The sequence below is a fragment of the Muntiacus reevesi genome, chromosome 3 (genome assembly GCF_963930625.1).
Source record: "Muntiacus reevesi chromosome 3, mMunRee1.1, whole genome shotgun sequence".
In the NCBI taxonomy this organism is placed as follows: domain Eukaryota; kingdom Metazoa; phylum Chordata; class Mammalia; order Artiodactyla; family Cervidae; genus Muntiacus; species Muntiacus reevesi.
Window position 1 is genome coordinate 163,541,733 of NC_089251.1, and position 24,110 is coordinate 163,565,842.

The 24,110-nt window shown below is 49.4% G+C and overlaps 1 protein-coding gene across 1 annotated transcript in view; it reads right to left on the bottom strand.

Moving 5' to 3' along the window:
* Window positions 1-24,110, bottom strand: part of IGF2R (insulin like growth factor 2 receptor) — a 101,746-nt gene that overhangs the window by 61,419 nt on the left and 16,217 nt on the right. Inside the window, exons 2-7 of the mRNA XM_065931019.1 lie at window positions 20,622-20,761; window positions 11,102-11,226; window positions 9,448-9,546; window positions 3,441-3,573; window positions 2,873-3,002; window positions 965-1,070 (exon numbers count right to left, since the gene is read on the bottom strand). Of these exons, the coding sequence (XP_065787091.1) occupies window positions 965-1,070; window positions 2,873-3,002; window positions 3,441-3,573; window positions 9,448-9,546; window positions 11,102-11,226; window positions 20,622-20,761 (733 nt within the window). The remainder of the gene's footprint in view (window positions 1-964; window positions 1,071-2,872; window positions 3,003-3,440; window positions 3,574-9,447; window positions 9,547-11,101; window positions 11,227-20,621; window positions 20,762-24,110) is intronic.

Consider the following 24,110-nt stretch of genomic DNA (forward strand, 5'->3'; position numbering starts at 1 on the left):
GTGGTCTCATTCTCCAACCCACCCCCAACTCACAACACACACACACACACACACAGGCAAAACAGCCAGCTGCCAGCCAGAAAGCAGAGCAAATCCCACGTTTGTTTGGGGGAGGACATTCTTTGGCAAAAGAATTCCGTTCCTCCTACTTCATTCTGCGGGGAGGACAGACAGAAATAAATTGGAGGAAAGCCCTACCCTTCCTCCCTGGGGACGCCTCCCTTCAGCAGCACTGCCATCTGCGAAGACACTTAAGTCGCAGAGGACCTGAGGGACTGCGCTGGCCCGGGGCCCAAGGGCACAGCAGACGCAGGCCCTACCCTCAAGGAGTTTACAGCGGGCACTGGATTTTGAGTAAACAGCCAGAAGACAGAGTCATCAATCTGCCCGTGGGCAGGGGAAGGGTAGGCAGGCAGGTGAGGGGGCCACCGCGCTCCTCTGGAGGCTGCAGGAATCTCCCTTCGGGCCCTCGTTTTTCCTACACCGGTACCCACCCCCAGAACCCCAGCGCGCTGTCTGCCAGGCCTACACGCCATCTGCACCACTCGTTTCTTACTAAGCTCCTACAAACCGCTGAGCCATTTTGATCTTGCTTCACCCGAAGCAGTTAACAGACACGTGAAATCCACAGGTTCAGGATCATATGTACATTTTTTTTTTTTTCAAATATTTACTGACATCCGCCTCGCTGTGAAGTTTTTTTTTAAAAAAAATAAATCTGTCCCTGAACCACTGGGATGTCATCTCGCACGACCCTTGAACGAAAACACCATCCTTCGGGTGTAGACAGGAGGCCCCTCGGGGTGGTTGCGAAACAGCACACAGCCAGCGAAGCGTGTGCAGCACTCGGCCAGGTCCAGCCCCGGGGCCTCTCGGCCCAGGACAGCACGTCTCCAGCATGGGGCCCCCGGACACGAGTCCGCTGAACGCCGCTGGGGCACAGAGCTCGGGTCAAGCCACTCACCTCTCTGCGCTCCGACGGGCACACAAATGTGATGGTCACCGCCGGGCTGTGGCCGTCACAGAAGTCCGGCCGGCCGGCCCCTTCCTTCACGTAACTCAGGACGAGCCTGGAGGTGCACACGTTGGGAAGAGAGGGTTAGGGTGACCAATGCAGACATCACAGCCCTCAGGGCCCTCATTCAGGAGAGAGGAGGACAGCTGGTAGGTCACAGACATAAAAGAAACCACAGGACAAACGCACGTTTATTTTCATTTGGGGGGATACAAAATTTAAGTGAACTTCAATGAGTGCTGTACTTTCTTAAAAAACAAACAAAACAAAAAAAAGTCAAATAATCACCATGTAAAACTTAAGTTCTTAGAAAAGCTGTTGGAAGGACAAGGAACAAAATCATAAACCATCTAACAAAACAAAACAAACACAGCCCCGCTGGCCAAGTGCACTGCAGCCCACGAGGCTGCAAGACCACTTCCTTTCTAAATGACAACTTTTCAGTGCAAACCAAGGACTTTCTGTTTTAAACCTGAAGATCGCCCAGAGCACACTGGCCACATGGCCTCCCACGGGCAGGCAGGCAGACCCTGGCAAGGCCCACAGGGTGCTGGCCTCGCTGCGGACTGCAGCCACAGAGACACCAAAAACAGACGCCCTTCCCCGCCTCTGAAGGTGACCGCGGGCGTTCGCTCCATGCCCACATGCTCCAGAGTCCTCTCCAGCCCTTGCCAGCGGGAAGAAGTGCCTGTTTATCACTTGAAGACAGGGTGAGAGGTTGAACTCCATCCCCGCAAATTTCACAAGCGGAAGCCCCAGTGCCCAGCACCCCCGACGTAACTGTACTTGGACATGGGGGGCCTTGGAGGACGGGGTGAAGATGAGGTCACTGGAGTGGGCCCCTGAGACAGGACAGCCATCCTTATAAGGAGAAGGGGTTCGGGACACAGACACACAGAGGGAAGACTGTGAGGGGACATGGGGAGGAGGCGGCCGTCCACAAGCTGAGACCAAGGGTCTCAGGAGGAGCCCCCCACCACGCCACCCGCAGACACCCCGCCTCCAGAGCTGAGAGTGACCGAGTGGAGCTGCCCAGGCAGCCTGCGGCACTTTGCTAGGGTGGCCCTGGCAAGGGAACACACTCGCACACGTGGGAATCTCCCAGCGTGCTTCAATTTAGGTCACGCGCCAGTGTTTTCTGGGGACAGAGTGCAATCTATAATTGCACACGCTGACACACCACGCGTTCCAGACGGGAGCAGGTGCAGCGAGACGTCTACCAAAAGGCCCGGGAACAGAGTGAATAAAAATCCTCGCTCCAAGTTCAGGACGTGGTCAGGTGTGACCCACCAGAGTGCAAGCTCTCTGCCAAGCCAGGGGCAAACACAAGTCAGGAGGAGAGCGTGTGTCAGCAGCACAGCTCCTTAAGAGCAAATGAACCACCCCCGCCGCCGGAAGCTAGGGGGCCCAGGGGGGTTAGGGGGCCCACCGGACCCCAGTCAGAAAGCAAACTGCACCCAGAAGGACACTGGGAAAGTGGCCCTCCTGCCGCTTGCCCTCCAGGACTGTTTTTTTTTTTAAAGAGATAAAACTATGAACATAAAACCAATGTCGGGGTGATGAAGCACGGCAGATACCCAAACACACCATAAGATAGTGGCAAGTTCATGAAATGGAACCCATATGGATGGATGCGGGCTGCATCATGATACACGTGTTCCTGCTCTAAGAAAGAAATGATTAGAAAGTCACCAAGAATATGCAATTCAAGCAATGACCAGTAAGTTTACAAGCACATGTGAAGTAGTAGTCCCTTGGTAAGGACTTTCTCAAGCCCTGTTGCAAAGGGGTATTCTTGCAGCTCCCCTGAAAAGCCAGTCTCTTGCTGATGACTGCCCCTGCCAACAGCAGACTGACCTGTCATTGCTCACGAGCTTCAGCCCCTCCCGGGGCCGGCCCACGTCAAACGCCCGGTCCCCTCTCACCAGGCAGGCGGCCGCACCGGTGGGACACACACGCACTTGCGGACTCGAGGCCCGGAGCACATCTGTCAGAGGTAACACAGGATGCTGCATCAGACCACGTGCTGGGCACAGCAATCACACTCAAACCTTGGGTCCAGAGTCTCTTGTAAAAACCATCAAATTTTCTTAAAGTCTCCAATAAAAAGTAATAGAAATTTGGAAACTAAAACAAGCAGGATCACATCCTGAGACCCTGGGCAAGCCAACGCCCACTCTGAAAGTGGACAATGGGATGAGCTCTCTGCCCAGCCGGGAAGCGAGGATGCGGCAGCAGAACGCTGGCTCTGCCCCTGGTCCACAGGAGGGGCTGGGAAGCAGGGACACGGGACATCACTGGTGGCTAAGGGGTGTACCCGGTCCTCCCAGAGCCACGGGAACCCTACGGGGCCAGGGCAAATGCACTGAAGCCTCCGAAGAAATCCTTCCCCCCACGTCCACCCCCAACGCCCTCAGACACAGACCTATGTCCCTGCAGACATTGATGAACAGAGATGTGTCTGGGTCAGAGTCATCTACCAAGTAAGCACCGCTGGTCTTGATCAGTGGGTTTAAATCGTGCTTCTTGAGCTCTCTGTCGAAAGTGTAACACGGCACCTGGGAGAGAGAAGGGAGAAGGAGGGGCTTCCACACATGCCTTCCGGTGGGGGGCCAGGGGGCGCAGTGGAGCCTGCGACCTCCGCCACGTGACACCAGGCTCCAAGCCTCAGGGTCTCCAGGGAGGCCCCCGAGGACGGCACAAGCAAGGCCTGCAGGCTCCCGCTGCTCCTGGGCGCGTCTCCTGCCAGCCCGCTCCCTCCCCCCACAGGGCCCGTCCCCACCAGGGTCCTCACTCAAGGCTCCGTCCCTGCCCTCCCCTAGCGACCGCCTGACGGCACCCTGGCAGCACGTCCGCTCCTGCCTGCAGTGAGCTCTTCTGAGGGGGCCTCCGGCTTCCAGCTTCCAAGTACCCGACTCTGAGCCACCACCTCTACAGCCACCAGATCAACCCTTGCACAATCCCACCGAGTCACGACAGACTGTCACACGGAGTGAAGGGAGCCAGAGGAGAAATGGCGTATGGCGTGCCTGATGTGCGGACATCTAAAGAGACATGATGCAGCTGAGGTGACTTACAGAACAGACTCAGAGACTTCAGACAACGAACTCCCGGTTGCCGGGAAGGAGGATGTAGGCAGGGAGGGTTAGGGAGTTTGAGATCGACAGGCACACCCTGCTGTATTTAAGATGGACCAGCAAGGACCTGCTGTAGAGCACATGGAACTCAGCTCAACGTCCTGTGGCCGCCTGGATGGGAGGGGAGTTTGGGGGAGAATGGGTGCCTGTGTATATGTGGCTGAGTCCCTTCGCTATTTAACCTGAAACCATCACAGTGCTGTTGATCAGCCATTCCTCAATATAAAATAAAAAGTTTAAAAAGAAAAAAATCAAAAACAAATCAAAAAAATTTTTTAAAAATAAAATTCCCTCCAGTTACATCACTCCTGCTCAAAATCCACCAGAGGAGGGGAGTTTGGGGGAGAATGGGTACATGTGTATATATGGCTGAGTTCCTTAATCAGCTACTCCCCAATATAAAAAAGTTTAAAAAGAAAAAGCTAAAAAAAAAAAGAGATTAAAAAAATTATAATAATAAAATTCCCTTGACTCACATCACTCCTACTCAAAATCCACCAGGATCCACTTCCCATCACAATGAGGGTGCGATCCCAGCTTCTCCACTGTCTCTGACCCTGGGGACCACTCCACGCAGCCACATTGGCCTCGAGGGGCACTTCAGCCCAGGGAAGTGACGCTGCCTCTGCCTGGAATGGTCCCTGGCATCCCCTCTCACCGTGCTCAGGTCCCGGGGGAAGCGTCACCTGCTTGGCGTGGCCTTTTCAACATCGTGTGCCTCTCCCCGCCTTTTTCTTCATTGCACTGGTGTCTGTCACCCGACACCCTAACCTGCTAACGTGCCAGTGAGCCCCTGAGGATGGGGGAGTTTGTCACTGCTGGGGCCCCAAACAAGGCTCAGGACATGGCCTGGAGCCTGACGGGGGTCTGCAGACACTATTTCACTAGCATGAAGGAAAGTTCCTCCTCTGGGCATCCGGCCCACGCTTGTAAGTGTGTGTTAGTCGTTCAGCCACCTCTGACTCTTGGCCACCCCAGGGACTGTAGCTCAGCAGGCTCCTACATCCATGAGATTCTCCGGCCAAGAACACTGGAGTGGGTTGCCATGCCCTTCCCTAAGGGATCTTCCTGACCCAGGGATTGAACCCAGGTCTTCTGCATTGGCAGGTAGATTCTTTACCATCTGAGTCACCAGGGAAGCCCTACGTCTGAGGATTCTAACTCATACGTACTCTCTCATCTCTATAAACAAATGGCCTTCTGTTTTTAAAAAAATCAAGGACTAAACCAAACCATCTCATTGTACACTTCAAATATAAGCTATTTGTGAATTACACCTCAATAAAACCGGCAGTGGGGAGGAAAAAGGGGTCCGGGGGAATGTCACACACGAAACCCATTATAGCTGGCAAGACCCTGTGCTTTCCAAGCTCCACCAAACTATGCAGGCAAAGCATTCAAGCCCACAGGTGTGCCCCTGATAAAAGTCCGGTCACCCAGTTCATGTGAAACAGCCCCCAAATCTCAGCTGCAAAGTAATATACCACATCATTTTAACTGCCTTAGCCAAGAAATATTCTAAAAACTCGTGTTCTCTGCAAATCATTTCAAAGGATCGATAGTCTGTTTCATCATTTCCAGTGGGTAATTTTCCTTAAACTGTTCGTTTGGAAAACTGAAGCTATTCATAGGCAGGTTCATTTACAAAGGTTAACTGCTTCATGTTAATGTTTAGCTTTTAAATGTTTCTCGGAAAGATGCTATCAACCCTGCAGGAATGCTCTGACCCACTAACCCTCTTCCCCTGTTCTGTTTGCAGAGACTTCAGAGAGAGCTACTGGATTAAACCCAAGGACTCGCACCCCCTTGGCGGAGGCGGGGGAGGGGGACCCAAACTCCTGTCAACCAGACCCTTAGAGCAAAGCCTCCCGCTGCCTGCGACACTGACCAGACAGCCCGATGCCAGCCAAGGAGGGCGGGCACAGGCGCAGAGCGGGTTGAGGGCAGGAGGCCAGGACCTACGCCTGGCACCACGTCCTGCCGAAAGGCCATCGAAGTGCAAGAGCGGGATGACTGCAGACCGTGACGACGCCCCGGTGGAAGTAACCCAGGTCCCTGATCCTGCAAATTCAAAGCTTGCCAGCCCCTAGCAGAGTAATACAATCAACAGAAATGTGTTAACTCAGAAGAGGGGGGTGGAATTGGGCTGACTGGTGAGATAGGAGACAAGAAGCAACTTTCCAGCTACAAGATGAAGAGAGAGGGTAGGAGAGCACCCAGCAGGCAACGGGCCGGCGGGGGGGCCACCAGCCTCAAACTAGCTCTGTGTCACCTCAAGGCTAGAGGGGTCCCTGTGAGCCAGGCCTGCAGACCCCCCAGCTCAAGGCCATGAGCAACTGCTGGCCGTGTCTCGACGCCAGGAAGGAACAGGAGACACGCCCGACGCAGCGCCCCCCAGAACTGGAGCGAGCGTCGGAAAAACAAGCAAGGCTCCTGGGGAGAGTCCTCCCACTTCCTGCTCCACTGAGCCGAGCAATGGAGACATTCATCAGCCCCGGGAATGCGGCGGCCGGAGAAGGGGGTCTCTGCCAGCTCCACACACAGCACACTGAGTCAGCCTTGTTAACGGTGCACGTCTGTACATTAACCATATTTATGCAACTCCGCTAGGACCACGCGCTTTCCAGGGCTGCGTTTTCTGTGCTCCCTAGGGTGGAATGGTAGGGGGTGCGTGTCCACGATCTTTGAAAGAAATGACCATCTAAGAGGACTCCACCAGGATCCACTGAGCAAAGCATGACACGGGTGGGTTTAAACGGCACTTTCTGGAACCCACCCCCGCCCCGTGCTCTCTGCCCATCACTCCACTATAAATCTGACGAAGCCAAACCAACAAAAGCAATGAGGAGATACTAATAACGGGTGGAAATCAAGACCACATGGCCACTAAACCAAGTCTAGGTTGTTTTTTTTTTTTAAAGAGGAATGATGAGTGTTTCTACATTTAATATAACTTTTGAAGTTATATAGCCTATAAGATGCGATCCAATCCTACTGAAGACAGAGAAAAGGGAATATACTTTCCTATGACTTGCAGGGGTGAGAGCAGCACTCCTGCTGTCAGTTGCTCGGTCGTGTCTGACTCTCTGCATGGACCCCATGCAGACCCCATGGACTGCATGAACTGAACCCTCCAGGCTCCTCTGTCCACGGGATTCTCTAGACAAGGATACTGGAGTGGGTAGCCATTCCCTTCTCCAGGGGATCTTCCCCACCCAAGGATCGAACCTGGGTCTCCCACGTTGCAGGCAGACTCTTTACCAACTGAGCTGCCAGGGAAGCATCAGGCTCTTGTGTCCTTTCCATTCGTCTATACCTAAGGCAGAGCAGATGCCCTCCACGCCTTCAGTTTACGGGCTCCCTGAATGCAACAGCGTTTTCAAAATGTAATGACATTCCTGATGCTTAGCCCCTTCCAGAGATGAAAACTCAACAGATAAAAGCCCTGCCGCCAACCAGGCCCAAAGAAAAGGTCACTGGGAGCAAATCAACATTCCCCCTGAATCTTTCGATCAGCTTCTAAGAGAAGTTAAACATCACTTTTGAGAAAAACATAGGCTCTAATCTCCCCATTTCCACCCCCTAAAACCACCCAGGTCCAGGGTCAGCACCCTCGCTCTGTAAACATGTTAGGCTTTGTGACTGACGTAGGTCTCTACTGTGTACTCTTCTCGGCTTATTTTTATTTTAACAATCCTATAAAAATATAAAAAAAAATCTTAAGTCTGAGGCCGCACAAACACAGGATGCAGTTTGTGACTTCTTGACCTACAAACACAAAGAAAACCAAAAACAAGTCACCATTTCTTTCTTTGGGGAAGCAATTATTCTTTAGGTGGTAGGAGACAACTGTCAGTTCAGCAAAGCAAGGTAAAAAAAGAGACTTGGTTAAAACAGGAAAAATGGGGGTAATAACTATCGCTTGGAGAGGCAGAGTCTGAGAAAACCTCCACGGGGCCTGGCGTCTCTCAGGAAAGCGGAAGGCACCTCACACTGGTTCAAGGATGCTTTACCTGCCGCTAACCAAATATTGGCAAAGAGTCTGAGCTAAGTTTTTAAATGCAAAGTTTAAATCTGACACCATCTCCTACTAGTGTTATTTCATTAAATCTTATTTCCTTTCACAGTTCGAACTTCCTTCCCAATGAACGTTCCTTACACACAAGGCAGCATCCCGACTATCTTTTCTTTTAGAGTTGGCCACATCCGAAGAATCGGTGACAGCTCAGTATTTGTAACTTAACGTGGCTAAAAAAAAAAAAAAAATGCCTCTTTTTGACTTTCTTAAATGACAACGTTATTAGGCCATCAGGTAAAGTGACTGATTATTCCCATAGCTGATCACTCCCAGTTCCTAGCTCCTAAGAGGGTCTCTGAACTCAACTCTACAGAACAGAAAACGAATCTAGAGAAAAGAGAATACTCAACCCAGTTAGACTATTGCCTGGGTGAACACAGGAAAGCCACCCTGAAATTCCAGGGTGGTGGGATGGGAGAACTGCAGAGGAAAGGGCCCTCTGCCCCCTCCACTGCCAGGGAAAGTCAGAGGCTATAGGTTAGAGAGGATGGTGCTTCATCGATCACCAGGAACATGTGCCAGATACCAGAGAAAGTGGGGAAATAGTATGGTCATCTGGTCTCTGAGGTGAGCTGGCAACGAATGTAAGGGCCAGACACATCTGACCTGGATCCAAGATGCATTCAGAAGCCACTCCAAGGCAAAGGAAATGGTCTCTGTGGGCAGCGTGGTGATCTAAACCCCAAAGTCAACTTGAGACTTAGTTCTTGAGATGCATGGCATCAGAAACCAGGAACTCACTTGCTCTACATGAGTGAGCCATTCCATTTCCAGTCCATCCTGTAAGTTTAAAATGCCCTGTCCTAAAAGTAAGAACCATCCAGGACAAGTTATCAAGTAAATCACACGGTGTGCATGTGCCTGTGTGTATGTGTTAGTTGCTCAGTTATGTCTGACTCTTTGTGACCCCATGGATTGTAGCCCGCCAGGCTCCTCTGTCCATGAGATTCTCCAGGCAAGAATAACTAGAGTGGGTTGCCATTTCCTTCTCCAGGAGTTCTTCCCAACCCAGGGATCGAACCCAGATCTCCTGCATTACAAGCAGATTCTTTACCATCTGACTCTCAGGGAAGCCCAAATCACAAGGTCTCTCTGCTCAAGTGGAGTTTGAAAACCAAAAACAGATTTCTACGTCAAAAGGTATGTGTCTGCACTTCAAATGCTGAAGGTCCCAGAATGTACTTCACAAGCATGCAACCCTGAAGGGCCCTGGTTACCTCTTTATTTGCTTTAAATATATCCTTCTTGCAGGCTGCAGTTGTCCTCCACTCGAAATAATGCACACAGTCTGTAGCAGTTACAAACTCGGGAGTTCCCTATTTTTAAAAGAAGTAAAAATAAGTTAGCATACTGCATACTGTAAAGTGTTCCTTTTCTAAAGTTGGAAACCGTGAAGGCTAATGAGAAATTTTAAACTAGCAGCAGTGGGGTGGGGGTCGGGGGCGGCACACAACTGCACACAACTGTTCTAGTTAACAAGGTCATCCGAGTGAGAAGTTCCCAAACTCAAAACTTCTGAGACAAAAGCTTCATAAAATCATGATGGAATTTGGCCCTAACTGATCCAAAGCTGTTCTACTGCCCCAGCTATGCAAGTACAGTAAGCTCATGGGAAGTAATCCTTGCAGACCTTCCACTCTCAAACTCCAAATGTTCTCTGAGCCAAACGCCAACAAAACCAAAGCCAGAAAATGTGACCTCATGCTTCCTGGAAGCCGCGGAGGAGGCCCATCTGGACCTGACCAAGCTCATACACTGGCCTTCCTTAAACGCCCCCACACTGGAGGGGGGCCCCTCCTAACAGACGGGGACCAGCGATGACCACGGTGTGGCTGGTTGATAAGACCCAGCGGGAACTTACCCCTACACTCCCATGAGCAAGTCTAAGGAGTTCTGCAAATTCTGGTTCTTGTAGCATGAACACAGAATTCCTCAAGAGAAGTTAGTTAAAATTCAAATGACAGCTTACTCTGTAACTCAGACCTCCAGATTTCATACCACTGCAAAAATAGATTATTTCCCAAAGTTTCAACATGGACAAGAGTGCAATGAACAGTCTGGTCCAAAATTAACAATATCGAGTTATATTTTTCAAGTTCTTCACACAAGACAGGATGGGCTTAAAAATGCAACAGTCACAGCACCAAATTCTAAAAATGATATTTTAAAGCAATCTGGTAGCTATGTGAGCTCCACTCTATCTGATTTTTCTAAACACTTGGATTCTTACTCTGATTATAGAACACTCATAGAACATGTATACAAGTTGTTTTTCCTAAAAGCTAGCAATCATTTGCTGAGAGTCCCTTTCTAAACAGTAAAGATTAAAACCAAAATATCACATACAATATGCAGAGTGAGGACAAACTTCATACTTTAAACAATTATGTTCCATTTCAACACTAGTAATACCCCGAAAGTTGGGGCACCCCATTACCCACTGGCCAAGGTTTCTTCTTGATAGATGTCAGTTTGTCCAATTTAATGTAAATGAGAAAAAAAAAAAAAAAACACTTTAAGAACCAAATACACTGCCCTGAAAACTAAAAAAAGAAAATGCAGAAAGAAAAAAAAAATTATGCCTGCAACATAAACATTAAACAGAGTTGAGAGTTTAAACACACTAATCTTTACGACGTCGGTGTACACAGGATGTGGGTCAAGTTTCACTTAAACATTGTAACTATAGGCTTAGGATTTGTTTACTTATTGGTTTTTAATGATGATGGTCATTTGGTTGGGGTTTCTGCTTATCTGTTCGCTTGAGTTTTTAATTTTACTCACTTGTCTTAGAATACCAGGACAGCAAGAACGCCCCAGGGACAAATGTTTTTAAAAGAAAAATTATAAAGTGACTCTGCATGAACTCACCAAGGTTTTCCCACATAAAAAGGTGATGCTACTCTGGACTTTGTGATTTGTGTTCTGCTGCTTACAGTTCACTGTTGTGTTGAATTCCAGAAGAGACCTGCTTGCACTTTTTAAAACAGAGTCACCTATTCGGAGAGAAAAGAGCATGAACAAGCTAGAAGACATTCATAACCAAATGCTATTTCCAAGCACAAGCAAAAACGGCACTTCTAAAAACGGCACTATAATTCATCTGAAAAGCTTACAAGCTTACAAAGTGTCCCTTCCCCAGGATTCTCTGTCTCAGGAATGTCATCCCCGCCCCACCTCCTGCTGTTCAAGCCCCAAACAAAATGGCACTAAGTCCTATCTCTCTCTCATCTGTCAACATGGGCAAGTTCCAGCACTTCTACCTTCATCTCAAATCCGTCCACGTCTCTCCATCTCTACAACGACTGCAACCACTGTCACCCGTGTTGTGGCTACAGCCTCTTAATGGGGCCCCTTGCCTCCAACTCCTGTCTCGTCCCTCACCATCCTCCCTTTCCCACCCATCTTGCACCAGTCTGATCTTCAAAAACATAAATCAGAAAATATAGTTTGGCTGAAGAAATCCTTCTATAACTTCATACATAGACACTGTAAAAACAAAAATTTTTAGAACAGTCCACAAATAGGGTGATCACTTCTCAGTTTGCCTGGGATGTTATAATAAAAAAAAAATCTATACAGTATCAGTGATGATAGTTGGCACAAGAACAGACAGACTGGAACAGAGATCAAGACACCAGAGCAGAGAGCACAGACACAGGACTCTTGCGTCAAACTTTGATATGTGATGGATCACGTCAGTGAGCAGAGAGACTGTTCAGCAGATAAAGCCGGAAAAAAAACAGCAATCTGTACTGGCAAAAAGATAAAAACTGAATCCCCACTTACCACTGTATACAGAAATCAACTCTGCACGGATTAAAAGATATAAACATGAGAAACCAAATTCTCTTAATAAAATATGTATGTAGTTATCTTTTAAATCCTTAATGCAGCAAAATATTGAAGGCTCAAAAGCATTAACTACCAAAAAAAATCTTAAAACTTGACTTTTTATTAAGTTTAAAAGTTTCTATTTGTCAAAAAATACCTTAAGTAAAAAAGAAACAAATTATAAACTAGGCGATACATTGAGCTGGCAAAGAGCTAGCATCAAGAAAATATATACTCATACATAAAAACAAAATCATTTTTTAAAATTTTAGGAAATAAAAGGAAACAAATGACCTCTGAGGGAAAATGCTGAGAGGAAAAAGGGGAAAACCCACACCAAGTCACATAAAATGGACAAGACATGAGAGAAGATAGAAGAAAAACATCTTCATAGTACAAAGAGATGTTCAACATCACTGGTGATCAAGACCACATAAGCATACCAACCCCAGCCATTATACGGACAAAAATTAAACACCCAATGTTGGAGCAGAGACAGCCCAGAGCTCTGCTGTGTTGCTGGTGTTAAGTATTAACTGGTTTAACCAGTACATAAGTTGGCATGGCACTGAGTCTTACCACTGAACATTCACATACCCTATGCCTTAGCTAGTCAACTCTTAGGTAAATACACAAATGAGCGCCACAAATAAATAAATATATATATATATATATAACAAAAAACATGTGAAAGAATATCTCGTGTTCTTCACACTAGTGAAAATCTGGAAACAACTAAAAGGCCCATCAAAAAGAAGAGCGGATAAAGTAACCTTGCTAGATCTACACAATATACTACAACATAGGAGTCAGGGGAATAAATCAGGGAAAGACAACAATAGTTTTCTTTTTAGCAGTATGCTAACTGTTACCACTTAAGCTCCCCCAAAACCACACACTGCCTGATACATACTTTCTATTAAGTTAAAAACACCACATACAGCCAGACAGACTCTGAGTAGAGCGGGAGAGGAAATAAAGGAAGTGTTAGTGAACAGGATGTGGGCGAACGATTACCTCCAGTGAAGAGACAGGAGCATGGAAAGATAGTGGTTATTGTCAAGGTCCTAGATTTTGTGACAGAGGGTTTCATTGCATTATCCAAAACAACTAATTTAAAAAACAAAACCGAAAAAAAAGGTTAGTTCACAGACTAATGACGAGTGAGTGTCATGACCTCAGGATTACAACTGGTCTAATTTGATACATACACCGGAGATCTTTAAGCAGGAGGAGAAGAGAAAAAAAAAAAAAACGGGGAAAAAAAAAAAGAGGGAAAAGGGTAAACATTTTAAGACGCTAATGGAGAGGAGATAATAATGGCTTTCAGACCCCCAGAGCACCAGACTTAACAGTACAGTGGTTCTCTGCCTTGCGTGTCTGAAATGCGGCAAAGGTTTGCCAGAATCGTCCTTCCGCGCCTAAAACTCCAGGTCTCGCTGAAAAATCTTTTGTTTTCTTTCCCCGGACCAACAGCCGCAGAGGCCTGCGGAGACGGCTCCGGGACCGTGGACAGCGCCCCGCGGCTCCGCCCACCGTGGGTGTGGCCGGGGCCGGGTGACGGGGCGGGGCCTGGAGGCGGGGCGGGGCCTCCCGCGCCCCAGCAGCGCCGCGCTCCGGGAGACTCGGGGCGCACGGGGGGGGGGCGGCGGGCTCGGCCGGCAGAAGGCTGCACGCGCAGCTGCCAGAAGGGGGCGCTTCCAGGCCGCGGCGGGGGGCGGGGGGAGACCCCCCCACCCTAAAGACCCTCCCCCCGCGCCTCTGTCCCCCCCGACGCGGCGTCCCCATCCGGCCCCGTGCCCAGAGCTCCCAGGGGCGCCTTATAACTGCGGGGCTCGCCCTGTGCTCAGACCAGACGGGCCCTGGCCTCAAGCCGAGACAGACCGGCCGAGCTCCGCGGCCGCGGCGCGGGGGACAGCGGCATCCCTTAGCGTCAGGCCCCGTCGGCACCGCGCCCGCCTGCCCGTCCAGCCTGCCTGCTGCCCGCTCCTCCGCCTGCTGGCCAGGACCGACTGTCCACCCCGGCACTCGGCGAGAGGCCTCGGTGCACCGCGGCAGCACCCCCGCGGCAGACCCCCGCGGCATCCCGGCCAGCCTTGCCGTCCTCCCCGGACGAGGGCCGGGCGAGGACTGTGGGGCGGCGGCCAGCACGCCAGGCCCACGGCCAGCTCCCGAGGACGGCGCCAAATGGGCTGGGCCGCGCTCGCCGGGCCCGCCAGATCGCGCCGGGTCCTCCAGACCGCGCGCCGGGCCCGCCAGACCACGCTCTCCAGGCCGGGCGCGCCAGACCAGACCGCACTGGCGGGGCCCCAGCAGACCAGACCGCGCCGGGTCCTCCAGGCCGCGCTCTCCAGGCCGGGTCCTCCAGACCGGGCTGCGCGCGCCAGGCCCGCCAGACCGCGGTCTCCCGGCCGGGCCCGCCAGACCAGGCCGCGTCCGCCCAGGCCCGCCAGGCCGCGCCGGGTCCTCCAGACCGCGCTCTCCAGGCCGGGGCCGCCAGACCGCGCTGGGTCCTCCAGACCGCGCGCTCGGCCTGCCGGACCGCGCCAGGCCCGCCAGACCGCGCGCGCCGGGTCCTCCACACCACGCTCTCCAGGCCGGGTCCACCAGACCAGGCCGCCCGCGCTGGGCCCACCAGACCAGCTCGCGCTCGCCAGGCCCGCCAGATCGCGCCGGGTCCTCCGGACCGCGCCAGGCCGTGCGCGCCAGGTCCTCCAGACCACGGTCTCCAGGCCGGGTCCTCCAAACGAGGCCACGCGCGGCAGGCCCACCAGACGGCGCTCTCCAGGCCGGGTCCGCCAGACCAGGCCGAGCTCTCCAGGCCAGGCCGCGCCGGGTCCTTCAGACCCTGCGCCCCGGGCCCGCCAGGCCGCGCTCGCCAGGGCCCGCCAGGCCGCGCCGGGTCCTCCAGACCGCGCTCTCCAGGCCAGGTCCGCCAGACCAGGCCGAACTCGCCCGGGCCCACCAGACCAGACCGCACTGGCGAGACCCCAGCAGACTAGACCGCGCCGAGTCCTCCAGGCCGCACTCTCCAGGCCGGGTCCTCCAGACCAGGCCGCACGTCCCGGGCCTGCCAGATCTGTCCGACCGCAGCCTCCAGGCCGAGCCCCCCAGACCGAGCCGCGCTCGCCTGGGCCCGCCAGACCAAACCGCACTTGCCGAGCCCGCCAGGCAGTGGCGGGTCCACCCGACCGCGGTCTCCAGGCCGGGGCCGCCAGACCGCGCCGGGTCCGCCAGACCACGCGCTGGGCCCTCCAGACAGCGCTCTCCAGGCCGGGCCCTGCAGGCCGCGCTCGCCCGGGCCCGCCAGACCAGGCCACGCTCACCCGGACCCGCCAGACCCGGCCACGCGCTACCGGCCAGGCCCCGCGAGGTTCTCCCGACCCTTCGCTCCAGGGCACCCGCCAGACCACGCTCGCCCGAGTCCGTCAGACCCAGACACGCTCTGCAGCCCGGGCCGCGCCGGGTCCTCCCGACCCTCCGCGCCAGGGCGCCCGTCCGGCCGCGTTCGCCCGCACCCGCCAGCCCCGGCCACGCGCTGCCGGCCAGGCCGCGCCGGGTCCTGCAGACCCTGCGCTCCCGACCGCGCTCACCAGAGTCCGCCCGACCAGGCCGCGCGCCGGGCCTGCCAGGCCTCGCCTGCCACCCTCGGCGCCCGCGGCCGAGCCTGGCCGAGCTCGCAACCCGACCTCGCTGAGGCTGCCCGGCCTGGCGATCGCGCCTCCGCCGGCGGCCGCGGGGCCCAGCACGCGGCCGCCGGGCCTCCTCAGCACCTCGCTGAGGGCCTGCCAGCCGGGCCGCTAGCCCTCTCCGACGTGCTCCGGCCAGGCCGCCCCCTCGCGGAACACGCTCGCCTCTGTTGTATCGTGTCTTTCGACGTGTGCAGTTTCACGTGTTCCTTCGCCAAAAAGAGAACGCCCCTGCCCAGCTCTCGCCTCCGCCCCACCTTTCCGCTCCTCTTTCTATGAACACTCCGAAAGGGACTTCTACTCTGGCTCCTGCCCCCTCACACTCCCTCCCTCTCGCCTTGACCCCCACTCGCCGCCCCCCCCACCCCAGAGCCACGTGATTCGCTGCTTTCAGCTTCAAGTCTTTGCTCAAATGTCACTTTCTCAGCGACCCCCACCCCACTGAATAATCCTGAACACACATCCCGAGACCCCCCCCCCCCATCCCCGGCGCTCCCGCCTTGCCACTGTCTTCTACAGCATCTGTCACAGTCTTACTATCCCACTTAGCCACTGTCTTTCTTGCGGGCCTCCTACACCACTAGAATGTAAGCTCCGTGAGAAAAGAGGTTTTCGTCTGTTTTGGTGACTGATTCATTCAAATATTTGTTACAAATCAGTAAATGAGTATTAAGTGTTAGCTGTTTTTAAAAAAAAAAATTATATATATATGTTATGATTTAACCAAGTAAATCAGAATACACTGCAATGTACTGAACTATCCCATGGTTAGGCTGTTTCGGTATATTTGCCACAATTTTCAATGCTACAAGGAATTTTTTTTGTACAAAAGTCTATGTTCAAAAGACTGTTACAGGGATCTAAGTTTTTAAATGTAACAGATAATTCTAGACTATCAGGAGAGACTCCAAATGGGATAAAAATATGAGTTACACCTAGAAGGCAACCAGGTTATCACCAGGTATCATCTTGTATATCTAACAGAATTATATCATTTTTTAAAATGAAAGATACAAGGCACAAGAAGAAATGGTATTTTCACATGTTAATAGAGACATGAAAGTTAATCTAGTGATCAACCTGGATTGCTGTTATAGATTTCTGTGAATGCCCACAGGAATCATTAAGTACAACCTTAAGTCAGGGGTCAGTCTGCTTAGAGTAAATGAAGTCACATGACCAGCAACTGCAACTGAATTTCATACTCTGTCCTACCCCCAGGTCACCTATAAGAAGCCAGTCAGAATCCCAGGCTTTTGTGGTGAGTAACCTCACTTAACAGTGAGTCTGTTACCTTGGTGAAAGGGGCTATAATTGCCTTCATGAAGTGGATACATAATTTTCAACCCCCAGAAAGAATAATTAAATGAAAATCATGGTATTAATATTAAGGCTGTTAGGAGGAATGTGAACTGTATTCAGTACTTTTATATACTTGTGATGTTTAATGTTACAACTAATTCAGAGGGTATAACTAAGCAACTGATTCAAACTGTGACAATGTTAGAACAGCTAAGAGAATTTCAGGTTTATCATATTTCTACATTTAAACTATTAAATTTGTAAGAATTATTGTTAATCCTTAAACTTTAATCGTCAGATCAGATTATCTGATGTACTTTAAACAGAAATCAAATGTATAAAATGCATAAATTATTGTAAAATGTGATGAAGATGATTCAACGAGGTTGTAAATGGAACCAAATGGCTGTTCACCGACCCCGTAAAAATGACTGCTAATCTCTGCTAGATTTATATATGTATCACTGGCCTAAGAAGAACTAATGCAGGATTTTTTAATCAAAAATAATGTAATATTGTTTAGACCAAAGTTGAGGTTTTAATATTTGTCTCTAAGTACAAAAAGTGGCCTATGGGCACTATAAAACTCACATCAACAATTATCTTCCCACAAGGGTTAGAGACAATCATCCTCCTATAGTAACATGTGAGTGTGCCCGTTTCTAGGCTCCCTGCCAGCATTCCATGATTCAACCACTTAAACTTCTGCCAATGTGACTGAAGGAAAACTAGATTTCATTATTGCTTTGATTTGCATTTATGCCTGGCTTACAAATGAAGCTGAATTGACCATCTGGATTTCTTCTTTTGTGAATTGCCTGTTCTTAGAGACTTTGCTATTTTGCTCCTGCGTTGTTTTTCTTATCATTTATAAAGAGAAATTCCTACCTCCTTCAGATTATATTTCTATTTTACTAGGCTTCCCCCCCTCCCCGCAATGTTCATTGTCTTTTTACTTTTAATTAATCCATAATCTCTGTAACACAATGCAAAGGAGATGTCTAATATTGTTTCCTAGGAGATAAATGGCTTAATTATATCTAAATTTCAGGTTATACATTAAGTTCTCATATGCGTTTGGATCTGTTGCTAAACTAGCTCTTCTTTTCTCTGATCTATTGGAAGCTCCAGTTTTTGCGGCTATTTTCCAAAATTCACGTTTGTCTTCCCTTTCTAGCAAACTGATGTCAGTTTCCAGCTGTCCTCTAAGAGCCAGGAGTTCAGGTTACCCACCATACTTCCCGTATTAGCGCTATAACTGTCTGATGGGACACTGTGATCGCAGAGCAAGAAGCCAAGTAAGTCCCCAGGCTCTGCAGCTGGCCTGTCAGCATTCAAATCCGCAACCACACAACCTCTGGCAGGCTGCTTATCCATGTCGTGCTTCAGCTTTCTCCCTTATAAAATGAGGGAAATGAGATCATCGGCTTCAGAAGTTGATGAACAAATTAAATGAGATACTTTTTACTTAGAAACAGAACACCTGGCATGTAAGTGCACACCACCTTTAGTGATTAGCTATAAAACTAAATTCACAAGAACAAATTTAGTTATTTCGACTGTACAACACAAATGAGCAAAATGAGGTCTGATTTAAGGTGACCTGTGCTAATGTTCATGTTGCTCTCACTCTTGCTCGCACACGTGTGCTTTTCCGGAGTTGAAGGACAGGGCAATAACCGCTAGTGCTGAAAGCACACTTCATCTAGCATACCATTCTCTCCCCCAGAGGGTCTGAGGCCCCAGGAAGAGTATGTCATGTGTGTCTGGGAGTAAAATGAGATTAGAAACAGCTGTTTTATATCATTGTCAACCGGTAACAACTCATCTTTTTTAACTCTCCCTTTCAACCAACCTCTCCTAGTCCACCAGGCCCAGCTTTCTAAAAACACATTTTATCGGATCACCTCTCCCCCATTACCGTCACAAAGAATCTAAAATGGATCCACTATCTACCCCAGAAAATACCAACTCTCCTCCCTGGGCTTTCAAAGCCTATTTAACTTTGGTCAATCCTATTTTGTGCCAACTTCACAAATTCTCCTCCTAGAGACTTGTGTGCATCTGGTACCCATCTATGTTACACTGGAGTGCACTGCAGTGCCACAAACCAGAAGCACACTTTCACTAGCCAAAAATACTATAGCCCATATTATAATAAAATCAAGAGGAAAACTACTTTTCCTCTTCCTGAAAACCTAAGTAACACCAGCCAACAAGCCCACTTAGGGCCTCTCTCCCTGAATTGTCCAAACTAAGAAACTGATGATCTCATTTGCACTTTTGTTTTTTTAATTTGGCTGCCCTGGGTCTTAATTGTAGCATGAAAACTTGCCTTTCTGCTGAGGCATGCAGGCTCTAGTTCCCTGGCCAGGGGATCGAACCCAGGCCCCCTGCATTGGGAGTGAGGACTCTTAACCACTGGACCACCAGGGAAGTCCCACAAATTTTTTTCAGTATATCACAAAATAGTAAGATTTGGCCCAGGAGTTCAGAACGAGCTGGTGCTTTCTCAGATCTCTATCCTGGGCCCCAAATCCCTCTGACCACTGTTCTTGGTCTAGACTGTCTCCACATTGGGGGAGAGGGAAGCCAGGCAGACGCTGGAGCTCGACCAGCAGACCTCCCAGACCTCGCTCTTCTTTTTTCTAAACATTACTTTCTAAAAAGCCCTTTCAAGTGTGCTTTAGGAATTTGCGTTCAGGATGACAGATGGAGCTACCAAAGGAACTCGCCCCTCCCAACTCCAAAACCGATCCCCGCCTCCTGGTGCCACACCGTCACCATCACACACCGTGCCCACTCCGCCCCGACCCGTCAGACCTCACCCCTGAAAACGCCCGGGTCACAGGTCGCCACGGACACCCACACCACCACCCCTGAGGGCGACACCTCCTGCTTTCACATCCGCCCCACATCTCTTTTACACATCTGCCCCTTTCACGCTCCAAGTAACGTGGCAGGGCCATCAACCACGTGGACCCATTATCCTCCCAAAGGAAAGGGATCTCGACCAAAAAAAAAACAACAACCAGAGCCGCTGGGCAAATGAAATGAGCCCTAGGAAAGAGGTCTGTGCTTTTTCCTCTGGGAGGAAGCCCTTAGGACCATTTAATTTTTAGGGGGAGCCCAAAGCCAGGGACCATCTACGACCCCACGTGAATACAGACTGCCTGAGACTCAAACCACGAAAGCAGAAAGATACAAGGGGGAAGGGAGTCGGGCGTCAGAGGAAATGGGGGTAAAAGAGGGAGAAAAGGAAAGACAGGGTTTAAGAAAAAAACAGGAGAAGGCAGAGCCACATAGGAAACATCCTTCTGTAGCAACAAACACAAAGGCGCATCAATCTTCATAACGACTGACTGCACAGCATCCGCGGGACGGGAGGAAGCTAACCCTGTCTCAGATCGGACATTTCCATTGCTACCACTATGAACTCCTATAAAACATAAAATATATATTATGGATCATAAGCTTATATAATTAAAGAGACAGCTTACATACACAGTCATTTTTGCAAAATCAGGATCTCCCACGTGTAGTAAGCTAACAGCAGTTTTACTTACCCACAGAATGAAAGCTGTCTGTCTTCAAGTCTTGCATACAAACAGCACTTGATGGTCCACACTGGGCAATACCCACATTTCCACAGATGTTGATTTTATAAAGCATGTTATTTTTGGTATCCACCGCTTCCCATGTATAACTAGAGAGGAAGAAAAGCAATTTGTCACTGTCACTGATCTGCCAATAATTAAACTTCTCTCTAGTTTCATATTCAAGCCACATTTGCTTAAGACTACCATAACCTAGAAGATACACTTTCATTAGCCAAAAATACTAAAGTCAAACTATGTTAAGTTGAATAGAAGCCAGGGCAGAAACCACTAAATACCACCTCGCTCTGGTTCAATCCGCCCTGAAGCAGCCTCAAGACTCCATAAGCATTAAAATACTTAAAATTCTACCATTAATTTAAGAATACCAACTCAGATATTTAAGTAATTGCTCAGGAATTATGTTGAGTTTTAAGGCAGTGACCTTTCCAATCACCGTAGAAAGCTGAGAAGCCAAATATTATGTTTTTAATTTTGTTTATCTTATTTAAAAACTAGTTATGGCATGTGAGATAGTTCTGGTTCTGGTTTTACCTTTAACAGTTCAGATCCAAAGTGACAAGATGAAGTTATGCCATCAGGCGACGGATCCAAAATCAGACAAAATTAACTTTTGGTTGATTCACTACATGAAGTATTTTATATGCATTGAAACTCGTCTGTTCAAACCTCTGGCAAAGTAGATATTGAGTAACTGTCCATGAACCAATCTGCATACTTGGGACAAAATACAGCTGACCCTTGAACAACATGGATTTGAACTGCACGGGTCCACTTACACATGAATTTTTTCATTAAGTACTGTACTGCCATATACCAAACGACAAGCTGTGGTTGGCTGAACACACAGATGCAAACTGTGGATGCAGACGTGAACTGTAAAGCTGGATGTGAATTTTCAACAGGGGTGGGGAGGGCAGGGTGGGGTGTCGCACTCCTAACACCCACACTATTCAAGGGCCAACTGTAACGCTTTGTCAGTTCTCTCGTAACAAGGATTCTCAATTCTCCACTCTTCCCAGGGAGAATGTTGTGTCAGTTTTGTAAAAATTTCCTCAACAAGGGTAGATAGGAAACGAGAGAAAATAAAAAGTTCCTCACAAAATGCACAAGGTACATTAATGCAACAGTACTGTCAAAAGGACAGAAGATAAATCAGAATTCCTATCCTGGAATTGTGGAGGAACCGGGTGTGAGGCCTTGAGGTTGCTAAGCCTGGAAACCACAAGTATGTGTCAGGAGCTTACCATGGGCAGCACCAGCTTGATGGGGAAATACAGCCCCCATAGGACCACTCCACTGTCGGGGCTCCCCTTCCGCTGGGTGTCAGAGCGCTGACTCGGCACAAACCCCAGGCAACACACCTTTCCTTGCCCAGAGGCAGTCTCCCCAAGAGCCCCGTCCAGCAATGAGGAACCCCAACAGGAAGGTTACTGGCAGACAAGGAGGCAGGTGTGCTCTGAACCCAGATCTGGGGACCGATCGACTCCACCTGCCGGGAAACCAAGGACCTGGGCACATGTCAGCACTCAGGCAGGGCTGAGAGAGCTCCGCTGGGAGTTCTGACAGCCACTGAACTGCAAGAAACCTGAAAAACAGGCTGGAGTGCTTCGGCGAGCACCAGCCTTGGGGTGACGCTGGACTAAGATGCAGTTACCACTAAACTCAGCCTTGCTACCAGTAAGGAACACCTTTCACCTCCCCACGTCCAGAGTTCCATGGCCCGAGAAAATGGCCCAAGTAGTATCAGATGCCGGCAAGTCATCTATCCAGGCCTGTTTCTTTTGACCTTCATAACCTTTCTTCATTCGCTTCACAAATAAATCTTAAGTTCTTAGTGAGGAGTACAGAAATGATCAAGCAATGATCATTCCAAAAATGCCCTGCCCTCTTGGAGTGAATATTCCAGGGGAGGACAGAAAATAAACAGGTAAGCAAATACACAGGAGAATTCCACCTTCTAACACAAAACAATAACAAAGTAGCAGAAATGTGATAGGAATCAACAAGAGTAGCTGAGATCAAACTCAGCTAAGACTTGAATGACAAAATGAGCAACCCAGGGGAAGATGTGGTGGGAAGGATATTCCAGCAGACTAACGAGTCATTCGGAGGTCCTGAGGCAGGAATAAACTCAGCACAGGGATGGAAGGGAAGGAAGGGCCCTGTGGCTGGAGCGAGGTGGAGAGAACGAGCAGCAGATGAGACCCAGGAGATGGGGACACCTGGTCACACGGATTAAAGGAAGTAGTTTGGATTCTGAACTTGAAGAAAAGACAGGCTGCTCAAAGATCCACACTATGGATCTTTCCTTAAAATTTTAAGCTAGTGTTTTTATGTGCAGAGTATTTGTAGACTTTTCTATTAAATACAGTTAATTAAGGCAAAATGTGAATCTCTTACTCAGGGCCCCAAAGTTTTTCCAGGATAGCAGACACCAAATTTAAAGCACTGGCATCATTAAAGTGTTCCACCACATGAGAGGTGTGTGAAGGTATTTTAGAATGAGTGAACTGGTAGGAATCAACTCTAAAGAAATGCACGTGGTGACCGAAAACACTACGCTTTTCTTAAAACAGAAACCCACTGCCATTTCTGCAGAGGTGATAGTTAAATAAGGCAGATGTAAACAGCCTGTGTGAGTGCAGCAGGAAAGAGACAGAAGAGCGTGAAATGGGGAGGTGCTGTCCCAACAATCTGGTAATCAGAATTCCTAGAAAGACGCTGCCCGAGTCAATCGTATTTCTTTTCTCTACTTGTATTTCATATTTGCTTTCTGTCAAGATTAATCAAAATGATAAGTGGTTATGGGAGGAAGGCGGGAGGGTGCTGGGTGTCTTCAAGGGTTTGATTTAACCACCAACACAAGGCAGAGACTCACAAACCTAAACTGCAGCTCTTGGGTGAAGAGTCCTCAGTCAGTGCGTGAAAGGGTCCGATTCCAACAGACACGTGTCTGCTCGAAAACAGACACACACGCCCAACGCCTTGTATCATTAGGAGCTCAGGAATGATTGTTTAGTTGAAATCATCAATCTGAAAACTCACGAAGCATATTCCAAAACCTACAGTGTCAACTGCTGTGCCCCTTATTTAGATTAAATTATCATCCTTAATAAACACGTTTTAAAGATGATTTCACTAAATTTGAAAGTCAAATAAATATCCGATAGCACTTAAGAGAACTACGTGTTTGGCACTAGATAATTGTAGCCTCCGTGCCAAGATTGAAAAGCAAACTACCAGAATGGCCGAGGCCGAAATCATTCTTTAAAATTATGCTGAAGTTTTAAAGCACTATGATCGTATTTGAGAATGAGAGAATGGCTTCAGAAACAATAAAAGCACATAGACTAAATAAAATTTAATGATATGTTAGAGGAATAATAATATTTCATCCAAAAGTTTTCCACTAGAAAATTCTCTACATGAGGTGAA